This window comes from Panthera pardus, unplaced genomic scaffold, assembly GCF_024362965.1.
Source record: "Panthera pardus isolate Hobbes unplaced genomic scaffold, ASM2436296v1 HiC_scaffold_13, whole genome shotgun sequence".
NCBI classification, from domain to species: Eukaryota; Metazoa; Chordata; class Mammalia; order Carnivora; family Felidae; genus Panthera; species Panthera pardus.
This window is the reverse complement of record NW_026526688.1, coordinates 53,528,872-53,544,088: the sequence shown is the minus strand read 5'-3', so window position 1 is coordinate 53,544,088 and position 15,217 is coordinate 53,528,872. Positions and strand designations below refer to the sequence as shown.

General features: G+C 37.6%; 1 protein-coding gene across 1 annotated transcript; it reads left to right on the top strand.

The window, feature by feature from the left end:
• The first annotated feature begins 6,559 nt into the window (after positions 1-6,559).
• LOC109262397 (disintegrin and metalloproteinase domain-containing protein 20-like) lies at positions 6,560-12,724 on the top strand. Its single transcript, XM_019440959.2, has 2 exons — positions 6,560-6,685; positions 10,115-12,724. The coding sequence occupies exon 2, from the start codon at positions 10,251-10,253 to the stop codon at positions 12,468-12,470; it is 2,220 nt and encodes a 739-aa protein (XP_019296504.2). The 5' UTR covers positions 6,560-6,685; positions 10,115-10,250; the 3' UTR covers positions 12,471-12,724.
• Positions 12,725-15,217: the final 2,493 nt, after the last annotated feature.

Sequence of the window (15,217 nt, the reverse complement as noted above, 5' to 3'; positions counted from 1 at the left end):
CTTTTCTTTCCTTTTCTGGCCTGATTGCTTTAGGAGGGTTTCTAGTATGGTCTCTTCTATGGTGAAGAGAAGGGACGAGAGTGGGCATCATTACCTTGCTCCTAATCTTAGAGGAAACCTTTCAGTTTTCACTCTTAAATGTGATGTTAGTAGTGGGCTTTTCATATGTGTCCTTTATTATGTTGAAGTAAATTTCTTCTATACCTACTTTGTCGAGGGTTTTTATCATGAGAATCTGTTTAATATTGTCAAAAAATTTCTGCATTTCTTGAGATAATTATGTGATTTTTATGTTTAATTCAATTGATGTGGCTCATCACAGTAATTGATTTGTATGTGCTGAACCTTCCTTGTATCCCAGAGATAAATCCCACATGGCGTATGACCCCTTTAATGTGCTCTTGCGTTCAGTTTGCTAGTATCTTGTTGAGAATTTTGCAACGATATTTGTCATAGATAGTAACCTGCAGGTTTCTTTTTTTGTAGTGTCTTTGTCTGGCTTTGGTATCAGGTTAATATTGGCCTCATAAACTGAATTTGGAAGTATTCCCTCTTTTTTTCAATTTTTTGGGCAAAATAGGTGAGATGATTATAAACTACAAACTTCAATTATGAGATAAGCAAGTCATGGGGATGAAAAGAACAGTATAGCAAATGCAGTCAAATCTATTGCAATAACTTTGGTGACAGATGGTAAGGACACCTGTTGAGGTAAGCATTTGTAATATGTGCGATTGTGAATCATTATGTTATACACCTGGATCTAACAGAATGTTGTATATCAAATATACTTTGATTAAAAACAAAAATCTAAAAATCCCTTATTCGCTTAAGGACAATTATTGGTATAAGGACTGTTGTTCAACATGATTTCTTAATAGAAAGGATTTATTTTTAAAAAGACATCAACCTGACCTCACAAATTAAAATATCAGCTATCTCATTGTCTCTCATATAGTCAACATTGTCCAATCTTATGACCTCTATGTAACAAAGAAAAACACACAAGTGACAGAATAAACTAACTCAAACATCTATAAGCATAATGTGGGTAAAATTTTACCCAAAAATGTTTGAATATGTAATAGGGTATTGTGCACAATTATTTTAACTTTTTTTAAAATGTTTATTTTTGAGACAGAACAGCACGAGCAGAGGAGGGTCAGAGAGAGAGGGGGACAGAGGATCTGAAGTGAGCTCCATGCTGACATCAGAGAGCCCCGTGCAGGGCTTGAGCTCACTAACTGTGAGATCTTGACCTGAACCAAAGTCGGACACTCAATCGACTAAGCCACCCAGGTGCCCCATATTGTGTACAACTTTTATGAGCAAGACAAAGTCAGATTGGAATCTCTACTACAATAGTCATTTCCACAATGACAGTTGAACTTTATTCAGTTACTTCAATAATTTAATTTTTATCTTGTTACTCTAATAGAATTCAAATTTTCCATTTTATTATTTTTATTATTTATTTATTTATTTATTTATTTTTAATGTTTGTTTAATTTTGAGAGAGAGAGAGAGAGAGAAGGAGTGGGGGAGGGACACAGATAGGGGGAGATACAGAATCCAAAGCAGGCTCCAGGCACAGAGCCCGATGCAAGGCTCAAACTCGAACCCGCAAACTGAGAGATCATGACCTGACCTGAAGTCGGCCATTTAGCCAACTGAGCCACCCAGATGCCCCTAAATTTTCCATTTTAAAAGGCTAAAGTTTAAATTTTACCTCACATCTCAGAAAATAACATTGTATTTTTCCAACAGAAGACTATCTTTAATACTCCCTGGAGATTAAAACAAATTTCATTTTATAGTCAATATATTTAAAGGAACATATAAAATACTCTCACTAGGTAAACACTTCCAGGTCTACTTCATTTTAGATAGTTCTAGGAAGATAAGAAAGGACATGGATATTTTATATTCAGAATATTAAAAAAAATGCTAACTCATCCTTGGCTTAAAGATCTATTTTTATTTCTAATAAAAAGGCATCCAATGCTTCAAAATCTCCACAATGCTTGCTCTATGGAATTCTTGCAAAGAGACTCAAATTTTTGTCTTGCTACATATTCTACCTTCATATATTCTGATTTTGTCAGATACTTTCAGGAAACTAGTATATTTGCCCATAGCCATACATCCAAGGGAATTGGTTCTGTGTCCAAAAGGGACATACATTAAGGGATACAGCTCTATATTATATGCAACTGTAAAACCAGAAGTGATGCCAAAAAATACCAGGCATAAAACTGTGTCTCAAATTATTATTTCAGATACTGTTAAACATGAATACTGTTTCAGACTCCAGGACAGACACTAATCCATTCACGCTTCTTCAAGTAATTACGGTTATAATCATAATACCAGAAAATCTTGTGTCACTGCAGAGCTTATGCAGAGGCACGTTGAAATATGTCCAGAACTAGATGACTTTGAGGAGACTGCATCATCCCAAAACTCTACAGATGAAAGAAAATGTTGCCTGATGTAGACCAGCAGCAATCAAAATATTTCCCTTTTATTTCAGTTGGCCTCTTTGTTGACCACTCTCCTTTCAGTAAACTGGTGTGTACCAAATGTTTGTGCCTCCCCCACAAAATTTGTATGTTGAAGCTCTGAATTCCTATGTGATGGGATTAGAAGGTGGGGCTTTGGAAAGTTATTAGGTTTAGGTAAGATCACAAGTAGGGAGCTTCCATGTTAGGATTAGTGACTCTTGTAAGATGAGAACATACCAGAGCTATCCCTCTCCACAATGTGAAGATATAACCAGAAGGTGGCCCTCCTGCAAGCTGGAAAGAGATCCATCACCAAAGAATCAAATCAACTGGCACCTTGGGTAGGACTTTCCAGGTTCCAGAATAATGATCAATAAATATCTATAGCTGAAGTCACCCCTTCTACATAATATGTTGTAGCAGCCCGAGCTAAGAAAAAACACTATTTTCTAACTTGCTGTTAGGTTTCTAGTCACTACTTTTGACTAAAGTTTATTTTGTCTGATATAAATAAATCTACCTTTTCTTTCTTATGGTCTGCACTTATATAAAGTCTCTTCTTCCATCTTCTTACTTTGAACTTATGTGTCTCTTTAAAATAAAATCAATGTCTTGTAGGCTGCATATAGTTGGGTCTTCCTCCTCCTCATCCTTCTTACTCTCCTCCCTGTCCTCCTCCTTCCCCCTTCTACTCCTCTTCCTCCCTTCTCACCCCCATTCCTCCTCTTTCTCCAACCAGCCAAATTGTGCCTTTTAATTACTGAATTCAGTCCATTTAGATTTAGGATTATTGATACGTAAAGATTTACTACATAGCCATTTTAGTTGTTGCTTTTTGTCTGTTTTCTATTTCAATTGTTTCTTTTCCCCTCTGTTTCTTCCTATATTTGTAAATTAATGTTGTACCATGCTGGCATCCCCCTGGCCCTTTCTTAAATATATTTTTTTTAATTTACTCATTTATTTTGAGATAGAGAGAAAGCAGGAGCAAGGAGGGGCAAAGAGAGAGGGAGAGAGAGAATCTGAAGCAGGCTCTGCTCTGTCAGCACAGAGCCCCATGCAGGGCTCAAACTCACAAACCACAAGACCATGACCTGAGTTGAAATCAAGAGTCAGATAGATACTTAACTGCACCACCCTGGTGTCCCATCCTTCCACCCTACTTTTTTAATGTTTCGTGAATCTACTCTAGGTTTTGCTTTGAGGTTACTGTGAGGCTTACAAAAAAATAACATATATAAAACAGTATATTTTATGCTGATAGCAAGTTACCTTCATTTGCCTATAAAGACACCACAATTTTATTCCTCCCTTTTGATATTTTTGATGTCACCATTTATCCTTTTTTGAGAGAGCGAGTGGGGGGGGGGTCAGAGGGTAGGGGCAGAAGAAGAGAATCTTAAGTAAGCTTCATACCCAGTGCAGAGCCCCACACAGGGCTCAATCTCACAACCATGAGATCATGAGCTGAGAGCTGAACCGAGATCATGACCTGAGCTGAAATCAAGAGTCAGGCACTTAACCAACTGAGCCACCCAGGTGCCCCTACCATTTTTCATGCTGTGTATTCATTACAAATTATAGCAGCTATTCTTATTTTTAATACTTGTTTCTCTTATTTGTTATACTATTGTTAAGTGGTTAATACACCATCCTATTTATGTAATTGGAGTTTTCTAAATCTTCCTATATATGTTTCAGCTTTACCATTGTGTTACATACTTTTGTATGCTTTCATCTCACTGATTAGAGTTTTTTTTCATTTCAGTTTAGAGAACTCTCTTTGAAATACTACTTGCAAGGCAGATCTAGTGATGATGAACTCCCCTAGCTTTTGTTTGTCTGGAAAAGTCTTTATTTCTCTCACAAATCTGAAGAAAAACTATGTTTGACATAGTATTCCTGACTGGAAATTTCTATCATTTAACACTTTGAATATGACATTCTACTTTCTCCTGGCTTGTAGGGTTTCTGCTGAGAAATCCACTGATGGCTTAATAGGGTTCCTTTCTTAGTTGCACCGCTTTTTCCCTGGCTACCTTAGAACTTTTTAACTTTGATTTTGATAGTTTCATTATAATGTGTCCTTGAAAATGTCTTTTGTCACTGAGGTAATAGAGTGATCTATTAGCTTCCTGAACTTTGGTTCCAAGTATCCCCAGGCATGGGAAGATTTTAGCTACTATTATTTTAACTAAAATTTCTACCCCTTCTCCCTCTGTTCTCCCTCTGGAACCACAAAAGTTTGGAGGTTTGCCCTTTTGATTGAGTCTCACAAGTAATGTAAGCTTTCTTTGCTCATTTCTATTTTTTTCTCTTTGTTCTCTTGCTACTGTGCTATTTCAAAATTCTTACCTGTTAAGTCATTTATTCTGTCTTTCTTCTGCTCTACTCTACTACAGATGCTCTGTATTGTATTCTTCATCCAATCATTGAATTCTTCAGTTCAAGATGATTTTTGGTTCTTTTTCATGGTTTCTCTCTTTTTTTCTAAAGAACTCATTTATTCATTTATCTCTTTCTTAATCTCATTGATTAGGCTTTCTGATTTTTTTTTCTTTGTAGTTTATAGTTTCTTCAATACAGCTCTTTTCAGTTCTTTATGAGCTATATCGCTGTATACCATGTCTTTAGGATCAGTTGTTAGAGAATAATTGATATCTTTTGTAATGGTATATTTCCTTTATTTATGAACTTCCTTGATCTCACTGCCATAGCAGGAGCACACGCAAGGCAGATGCTGCACAGTGGGGTGAAGTGGGAGCTTAGCAGAGTTTTGTGGGTGCCTACAGGCTGATGATATCCTCCGGCAGGCTATTCCCAGTAGCTTGTGGGGCAGACTTCATGCTGAAGTCCTAAATTTACAGCAGAAACTGTGTTCCTTTCATGACCTTTGAAATTATTGTCTGTTTTTTTTTTCTTTTCTTTGCCCTCAATCATGGAGGTAACTTCTCAGAAATCAGTGTCTTCTGGAAAGAGACAGGTTCCTTCAGTTTCAACCCCCACAACTAGATTAACCTGAAGATCACCCACTGCTTTCCAACTCCTCCTAGGGGAAATCACGTCTTTCCACTATCAGTGTGAGAAACATCTGTGCCGCCACTAACAGAGGGCTTAGTTCCATGCAGTGTCACCTGGGGAGGCAGTAAGCTCCAGTAGAGTTCCTCTCTGTCCACTGCTTCCAAACTCATTTCTATTCTATTCTATTCCAATGGCATGTTGAAATCTCCACTATGGCAGGATGGAGTTCTATCCATTTTATGTCACCTGTGTGTTTCCTTGCAGGACAGCACTTTCCAGGTTTTTTCCTTGACCAAAGCAAGTGGAAGTGGGGCAGGTTTGCTAACTCCCTTGGATCCATTCTTACTAAGGTCTTGTTTATTTATTTTCTGATGCACAGATAGGAAGAAGTTCTCTTGGATCCCTCCCAGGTGCTACGGCACTCTTGTTTATGTATGGATGTCTAATTCATTGTTTAAAAAAAGAGGGAGAGATAAATGAGGAACATCTTATGCCACCATGATGCTGACTTTACCACCCACACTATATTTAATTAATCTCTCTTCTCTTAAATTTTGTTTTGCCATTTTTTGCCAACAATATTCCCTAATAGATGAAGCATATTTATTTATAGATATGAAATATCTCTAAGTTATTCATTAATCTAACAAAGAAAGTTATAGATGATTACTGATATTTGAATCCTTGTAAAATGATTTAAATAGGGTCAAACTTCTTTCTGGAACCTGAAATAATTCAAGTATTCCATAATATGGTTCAGTGTTAAGAAAATAATCTTGGACCAGGGCAATAGTATGAACAAAAATACCGAAGGTAAAGTGTCTCCGCTGTGTTCAGGGAGCACATAGGATAGGGATAAAAAAAATTACAGTAATATTTACTCATAGTGAAGGGTAATTAGAGATAAAGCTTGATGCAGGTGATTCTTCCAGAGTGGGAGAACTTTTGTCCAGTTGCCACGGTCTTCAGAATTGAGAAAGTCTTGTTGCTAAGTAGTTAAATCTAGAACACAATCAAATGAGAGATGAAAGGGAGTGGATTGTTAGTTCTCTTTTTATGTAAGGTTTTAGATCAAAGTCTTTGTGCATAAAGAGAGGTAGTACAAACCAGGATAGGGCTCTAGCTAGCAAAGATAATGGGAACCATTAATTCTACTGCTGGTAAGTCTTTCAAGAATTTAGCTGTAGAGGAGAGAAACATTAGTATTAACACATACATACATACACACACCATAATTCTTTGCCATTTTTTATTCTTAAGGAGGATATGTTACCTGGATTATGTCTTATTCTGGTCTATTTTACTTGGTTGAGTAAACAAAATTGTGTTTTTAGTGGGTTGTTGCTCACACTTTGGAAAAATAAAGCTATAAGAGTGAGAAAGGGAGGTGGTAATTAGGGTAGATAGATTGATGAGCTTGATGACGCTCGCAGGAGAGAAAAAAAGAACTTATAAAAGATGATGTATGACCATCTACTTAGAAGTTTCTGTTTGATTATGGCATTATATCACATTATGAATGAAAATGTTATATTCTCTTAGGAAATGTGTCTCTTGAATCATTGCATAAAATAATGTTATGAGGATAAATGCCGTCTGGCTCACATACTCTTGGAATTAGAAATAAATTTTGACTAATTTTTATTGATTAGTTTCACTCTCAACAGCACTCTGTTATTCTTAATTATTTTCCATCACAACAATTGATACTCCATTATAATTACAAAATATATATCAAGAGACTCAAAAGTCAAATCAGTATATTAAGATTTTACTCACAATTTAGAGGTATTGTCCTCAAAGGTTTAATTTAGGAATTTTACTTTCCTTTTTGTGGTTTCTTGGCATTTTGTGAAATATTGCTCCCCATTAGTCCTAGAGAAATACCAAACTACCCTAGGAATTCAGATCTTATTAATGATGAAGATAGTATTTAGCCTGAAATAAATTTCCTGGATGCTATCTGCAAGAAGAAAGCAAAGACTAAGAAAAATATCAAATCCTGTATTAGACGTGTAAGAAATGTTGAATTCTGGATTTTACTGTTTAAACTACCATAACTGGAACTCAATAATAACTACTTGTGAAAACAAAGACAAGGGATTTTCAGGTGACGGTGAAGATACTCTGTGATTTCTTTTCCCAGGAGTTTTGAGATGTTTCTATGGGAGTAGCAAAATCAGGGAAAAAGGATTAACCTAGTTGGAGCTGAAGATTTTAGACCACAGTGGTTGTATTAATGGAGTCTAGAGCCAGGCTATAGATATACAAGGTAAAATTAAGGGAACGTAAAAAGTGGGGAGAATGAAAAAAAAGTGATTTTTCTGCATAAATTTGAGAATCAAGTTTTGAATAAGAATAAAAGTTGTGGTTAACTATTTAACATGTAAGAGTCAGGACAATGGAGGGTTATAATAAGGGTTAGGATTAGGGTTATGGTTAGGGTTACAGTTAGAGTTTGATAATAAGATACAGATGATACTAAGAAATAATATTTAGCTATAAGCCAATGGCTAAATATTGTTGAAAATAAGTAGCAAAGCTAAAATAAACTAGTTATTATATAGGTTGCCCATATGCTCACTAAACCCCAGATGTGGGTAAAATTATTGGTGAATAACACATTAATAAATCAGACACCCAATTGCTTGAGGTTTGTGTAGCATTGATTTGGGTGTTGGTGTTTGAGTAAGAAAAAAAGCTAAATAGTGGTCCAGTGAGATGGCTACCGGTTTAGTGGTTTGTAAGTGGCTTTGGTAATCAGTGCAAATTTGGCTCTGTCATCTGTTCTGTATGCCATACAGGAATACTGAGAATGTAAATCTTCCTCTATGCCTTGCTTTGAATTGTTGATTGGTACCTTTAGTAAAATGAAGTAGGAATAAGGATATTTCCATGAAGAAGTGAAAGTCAAGAGATTTTTGCTTTTCATGAAAAGAAGATTCCATACATGACACAATGATTCTACAAAAAAGAGGTCAAGGGAACATAGCTTCAAGATTTTTTTTTTTAACGATTAAGCAAAAATAGGTACAGGGACTAGCAGATGCTAGGTCCTTAATCATGCATCTTTTTTAAACAAATTTTTAATGTTTATTTATTTTTGTGAGAGAGAGAGGCAGAGTGCAGGTGAGGGAGGAGTAGAGAAAAAGGGAGACACAGAATCCAAAACAGGCTCCAGACTCTGAGTTGTCAGCACATAGCCCAACGCTGGGCTCAAACTCACGAACCGTGAGATCATGACCTGAACAAAAGTCGGACACTTAACTGACTGAGTCACCCAGGTGCCCTTAATTTTTATATTATCTACTATGGGAGGTGGTTTGATCAGTTTATATTAGATCCCTCATAGCCGACTTCACTTTCCTGGTTTTTCAACTAGACCGAGAGTTCTTGGTGTCATTACTTTAAGCATTCTTATTACTTTAATGATTTCATAAAGACAGTGGATATTCTCATTGGGTAATAAAAATAAGCAATGCATATACAAAATATTGAAATTTTACAAATTTCTAATGTGTAGTTTTGTCCCAAACACCGCTTCCAAATTTGAGACCATTAATATCTGCAGACCATTACTATCTCAACATATATGTACATGTATATTTCCTGAGTGTGTCGCACCATTATTTATTTTGTTTCTACTTTTCATGCAAAATATGCATATGTATTTTTATTTATGAAATAAATACATTTTACTGTCAAACCCAAGACATGGTTACCTTGAAATCTTATAAACTCAGAATTTGATGCCAATATTGATGCCCTGATTCTTGCAGTTTCACAGGCTTAGATGAAAAAGGGAATGCAGGAAGGAGCTAGGATAATCAATAATTTATTTCATGGAAGCATATTTACAGACCATGAGAAAAAATAATAAAATACATGAGTAATTTTTATTTTTTTTATTTTTTTTAATTTTTTTAAACGTTTATTTATTTTTGAGACAGAGAGAGACAGAGCATGAACAGGGGAGGGTCAGAGAGAGGGAGACACAGAATCCGAAACAGGCTCCAGGCTCTGAGCTGTCAGCACAGAACCCGACGCGGGGCTCGAACTCACAGACAGCGAGATTATGACCTGAGCCGAAGTCGGACGCTTAACCAACTGAGCCACCCAGGCGCCCCCATGAGTAATTTTTATATCTCTCCTGAGTAATGTGACTAAATAATTTATCATTTGAAAGTGAAAGGAAGACCTATATCATGATATCCATATCCACCCCATATGTGTAAATTGAGACTGCTACATTAAAATATGATAGGTGTTCACATTTCCATTAATACTCTTATATTTTATATATTTATTGTGAAAATGTTGATACATATTCATATATTTACAGAGCAATATAACAAATCCATATGTGTCCTTTATCTAGATTCTTAGAGTCAACCTATAGCCAATCACCATTGCTTTGTACACGTAGTCTCATTCTGCCTTACCATGATTTATTTAATGCAATGCAGTATACTGAGTCATGAGGCAAACCCTGACCCACTTTACCCCATACCCTTCCTTTCATCCTTCACCTTGACTTGCTCATATGTTCCACTCCTATATCTGCCCTTCTTTGTATTTTTTTCTTTTAGTGCTGCTGCTCTGATGGTGTGACTCCTAGAAGACAGATCTTTAAATATCAGCACTTTATTTATCAGCATACTTCCAGCTCAGAGGGAGGAGACAGAATAGTGATGCTTCCTGATCCGCTCTGTTTTGGTCTCACCAATGGCTGAGTATGGTGTCTCCATAATAGCTGTGGGTGAGGTCATGGTACGTGTGTTTCTGAGGTCATGGTACATAAGAGTGTTTCTGCTCCTTTTTGGATGGTCCCATGTTGAACACTCCTATTGCCATGGGCCCCCAGAAGTGGTGATTCCTTTGAGGGTAACAAACCCTAGCAATGTCAAGAAGCCTCCAGGCTGGATCTCTTACCAACTGCATTTTGGAGGCCAGCGACATGTTTTCCATATGAAGGTAAAGAAGCTTTTGCTGTCCAAAAATTTCCCAGTGTTCACCTATACAGACCAGGGGGCTCTTCTTGAAGACCAGCCATTTATCCAGAAAGACTGTTATTATCGTGGTTATGTGGAAGGGGATCCGGATTCCTTGGTGTCTCTGAGTACCTGTTTTGGGGGCTTACAAGGAATAATGCAGACAAATCACATTGTTTATGAAATTTTACCCAAAAAGCTTTCTACCACATTTGAACACCTGGTATATAAGATGTACGGTGAGGAGAAACAATTCCCACCCATGAGGTGTGGATTAACAGATGAAAAAATAGCACGGCAAGTGAAGTCACAAGAGAGCAATAATTCTATTTTGCTGCAGCGTGGGTATGAAAGTCTGGGGACCCACAAGAGATTTGTTGAAATGGCAGTGGTGGTGGACTACAATCGGTATGCTTATCGCAGATACAATGTCACAACTGTGGAGCTGGAAGTAATTACTACTATGAATAACGTAAATACCTTCTATCAAGCACTAAATATTGATGTGAGTTTAGTTGGAATGGAGGTCTGGAATGGAGGAAACCCTGTTGAAATAAGGAACATGGACACACTCTTGGATTTATTTTGCGCCTGGAAGAAAGAAAGCTTTAATGCCCGTGTCCCCCATGACATTGCGCATGTTTTTGTAAAAAAAGGATATGGTGCTCTTGGCATATCTTATGTTGAATCAATATGTAACTACAATACTAATTGTGCAGTGGATGCTTTCACAAGTGACAATTTGGGTGTTTTTGCATTTGTTGTGTCACATGAGCTCGGTCATTCTCTGGGTATGTGGCATGATGAGAAAACATGTAAATGTGCAGACGATGTGTGCATAATGTATGCAACCCAGTCTCAGGCAACTAAATTCAGCAACTGCAGTTATGCTAGATATTGGCACACCTCGGCGGGATCAAGATGTATCTTGCATCCAGGAACGCCAAAGAGAATCTTCCGGTATACACGCTGTGGGAACAGTGTGGTTGAAGATGGAGAAGACTGTGACTGCGGCTCCTTAAATCTGTGTACAAAAGATCCATGTTGTCAGTTAGACTGTACTCTGAGTCCTGGGGCTACTTGTGCTTCTGGGCTTTGTTGCAAAGACTGCAAGATCATGCCATCAGGTGACGTGTGTAGAGAACGGGAAAATGAATGTGACCTTCCCGAGTGGTGCGATGGGACATCCTATCAGTGTCCAGAAGATGTGTATATGCAAGATGGAGCCGAATGCACAGGTGGTGGCTACTGCTATGAAAAGAGGTGCAATACTCGTGATGAACAGTGTAGTCAACTTTTTGGCCCAAATGCCAAGAGTGCGAGTCAGATTTGCTATAGTACAGTGAATGTCCGAGGTGACCGTTTTGGCAACTGTGGTCTCAAGAATGATCAATTTATAAAATGTAATAACGCAGATACCCTGTGTGGGAGGGTTCAGTGTAAGAATGTGGCAGAAATTCCCACTCTGAGAGACCATTCTACTCTGCATTGGCTTCACATCAATGATAGCATCTGCTGGGGTACTGACTTCCATTTGGGGATGCCCTTGCCTGATCTTGGTGAAATAAAAGATGGTACAGAGTGCGGTGAAGAACATATCTGTGTCCAAAGGAAATGCATCCCTTTGGCACATTTGAAAACTAATTGCTCACCTGAGACCTGCAATATGAACGGAGTCTGTAACAATAGACATCACTGTCATTGCAGCTATGAGTGGGACCCTCCTGACTGCCGGATAAAAGGCAGTGGAGGTAGTGTAGACAGTGGCCCACCCCCAATAAGAAAAGAGTCCCATCGGTCACAGGAGAAACAGCAAAAGAAGACTAACCCACTCTTATTTTGGTTGATACCTTCTTTGGTTTTATTCTGTTCTTTGTTAATTTTGTCTTTTATAAGAAGGGGAAAAAACATTAAGAAAGAAGATCAAAATGTTACAACCGCACCCAGTAAATAGCAGAATGATCCACGTCAACCTAATCAAGGAGAAGTGAATGATCCACCTGCAATGAGAAACCAAAAAGCTATGATTTCTAGAAAGAAACCCAATCCCAAATGAAATTCCCCGTTTGTTAAGTTTTAATTCCCTGGCAGGAGAAATGTTACAGCTTGTATCACAGGTCACTGACAGAAACTTCCTGAGACTTTTTATCATTTGGGATCACAAAGGTTAGCCATCGAACAATAAGCAAAATATACTAATTACCGGCACGTTTTTACTTTCCATTATTTTAGGCAATTATATCAGTTAGTGTTTTATGGAACTATTCTGTGGTTGCAGAGCAAAGGCACTGTCCACAGATAGGGTGTGTGTGTCTTCTGCTTTCTCACATAGGGAATAGGAAACTGCAAATCACATTTCTCCTTTGTGAGTCCTCTATTATTAGCTACTACCAGTAGGGTAAACTAAAGGGAGACTGGACATGGGAAATGTCCTGAATGTTGCTCATGTCATGGTTGCCTCATTAACTCTCACCCTGGCAAAGGCAGTGCCTTTCAATCTTTATATCACTACATATGGATATAAATATAGATGTAGACATAGGTAGAAAGATATCATATGTATTATATATACACATATGCATATATCTCAAATATATATACATTTCTTTCCTTGAGTTAATCCCCAGAACCAACAGTACTGTCAACCTCAGAGAAACTGGCACAGCTATCGAGTGTCTTACCCTTGGAGTTCTAAATCCCAGGTCTTTGAGGCCTGCACCAAATCCCGGAGGTTCAGCACCAGGTTGGCCAACCCTCCCTCAGAGGTCAGAGTCCTAGAGCCATGGGACCTACTCCGAACGTGTGGGTTCCAATAATGGCACCTCGTCCCTTTGACCTCCAGTCTCAGGTGCAAAAGCTGCACTTCCTGTTAGTAAAGCATGGCTGCCTCAGAGGTGGGCTCTTCTTGTGACTGAATTCTGACTGATAGAGTATTACCTTGCATAACAGACAACGTGGGAAGGAGTCTGACATCAGAAGGTTTTGAATTTTCACACCACTGCCTTTACTATCTTGGAGACATGGTTTATACTTAGATAGAATTACTTCAAACTCTCAAAAGAGAAAAAAATGATACTTACCATTCAACCCCTTGGTAACTTCACTTGTAAAATAAGATAAAGAAGATATTTACAATTCCAAGTAGGATATATAAGTCTTAGCAGACCCTGTTTCCTCTGCAAAGAAAAAAAAACCTAGAAAATCTAATTTATTTTAAGAACCATATTTGAAGGACATCAGAGAGCTGAGGAAGCAATATGGGATAGATGAACTAACATTTCAGGCAGGATAAAATAATTCTGAAAAGCACTGAATCTTGCCAACCATTTTGTCCTCTGAGCATTTGCTGATGCCAGATGTGAACTGAGCCTTGGGCTTGGCCCAGGTGGAGCACCTCTGCTGAGGGAAAGAGAAATTCCCAATGTCTTACTTACTACACGGGTTAGATAGACTGTAAACATTAGGCATCAAGGGCCTCTAATTCACAATCAGATTTCCCCCAAGTCACAATGCTTGAGAGCTTCATGGGATGCTGGTGAGCTCCTCTGAAATTTCTCGAAGGCATAGATCCCTAAAATCATGTTGTATTTTGAGCACAAGCCATATTTTGAACTAACGTTCCTCTTTGAAATGTCATAAAGGTGTCAATTCCCAAAATCATGATGTATTTGAACACAAGACAGCACACACACTGTGTCCCCATAATACACTTACCTGATTTTTGGTGTTGCATGTGGCAAGATGCTGGAGAGCTGGGTGGTGAACCTCTTGGTGATAGAGCACAACCACTGATAAGCTTTCAGAGTTGCGAAAATAGAATCACAGAATTGAAAGTCCAGCAGGCCCATGCCTGACCAACATAAGGAAAGGAGAATTCCCCAAGATGTACTAAAAACCACTCACCTCTGACCTGGCACGACCCATGATTAGAGATAGTGATAAGCTCTTCAGCCCATCTTTCTAACAGAGGAAAGAGAGAAAACTCTGAAGGAGTCACCTGGAGTTGCGATGGTTGTTTCATACACAATTCCTGCACACAATAAAACATTACCGTACATGCTAAGAATCAAAATTCATGATTTATTACTAAAAGAAGAATAAAAGGAAGGGGAAAAAAAGAGAAACTGTAAGTATGATCCAGATAGTGGAGCAAGAATAAATGAAAAACAAAATAAAACAAAACAAAAACAACAACCTGTGATTAACACATTTAAAATAGGAAAAAAAAAACTACAAAATACAAAAACAAATGTAGAATATCCTCAGTAATTTGGAATCTATACAAAAATTTCAAATGGATATTGCAGAAATAAAAAGTATCATATAATACAATAAAAAGATCATTCAGTAGATGGTTTGAACAGTAGTTTGGGCATATCAGATGACAGAATTACTCATCTGGAAAAGGTCAGTGGAAAAATCCCCACACTGCTCTACACAGAAAAATAAAAGCGAAATACAAGAGCTTAAGAAGTAGATTTGATTTAAGGAATTTTATAACTTTTTAGAGATTGTGTAATTTTCGGTAGGGAAGAATGAGAAAAAACTCAAGTTTTAGTAAATGCTTTTGGGCCTCTGTATGTGTGCTACTATAAATATTGCTTATCCTAATACTGTGGGCATGAGTTTGATAGGAAATTTAATTGTGCCTTCTTTATCTGCATGAATTTGCAAGTACTTCATTATTAAACATAAAAATGT

Coding starts and splice junctions, on each gene's coding strand:
- LOC109262397 (XM_019440959.2), top strand. CDS start 10,251: ATGGCTGAGTATGGTGTCTCCATAATAGCTGTGGGTGAGGTCATGGTA.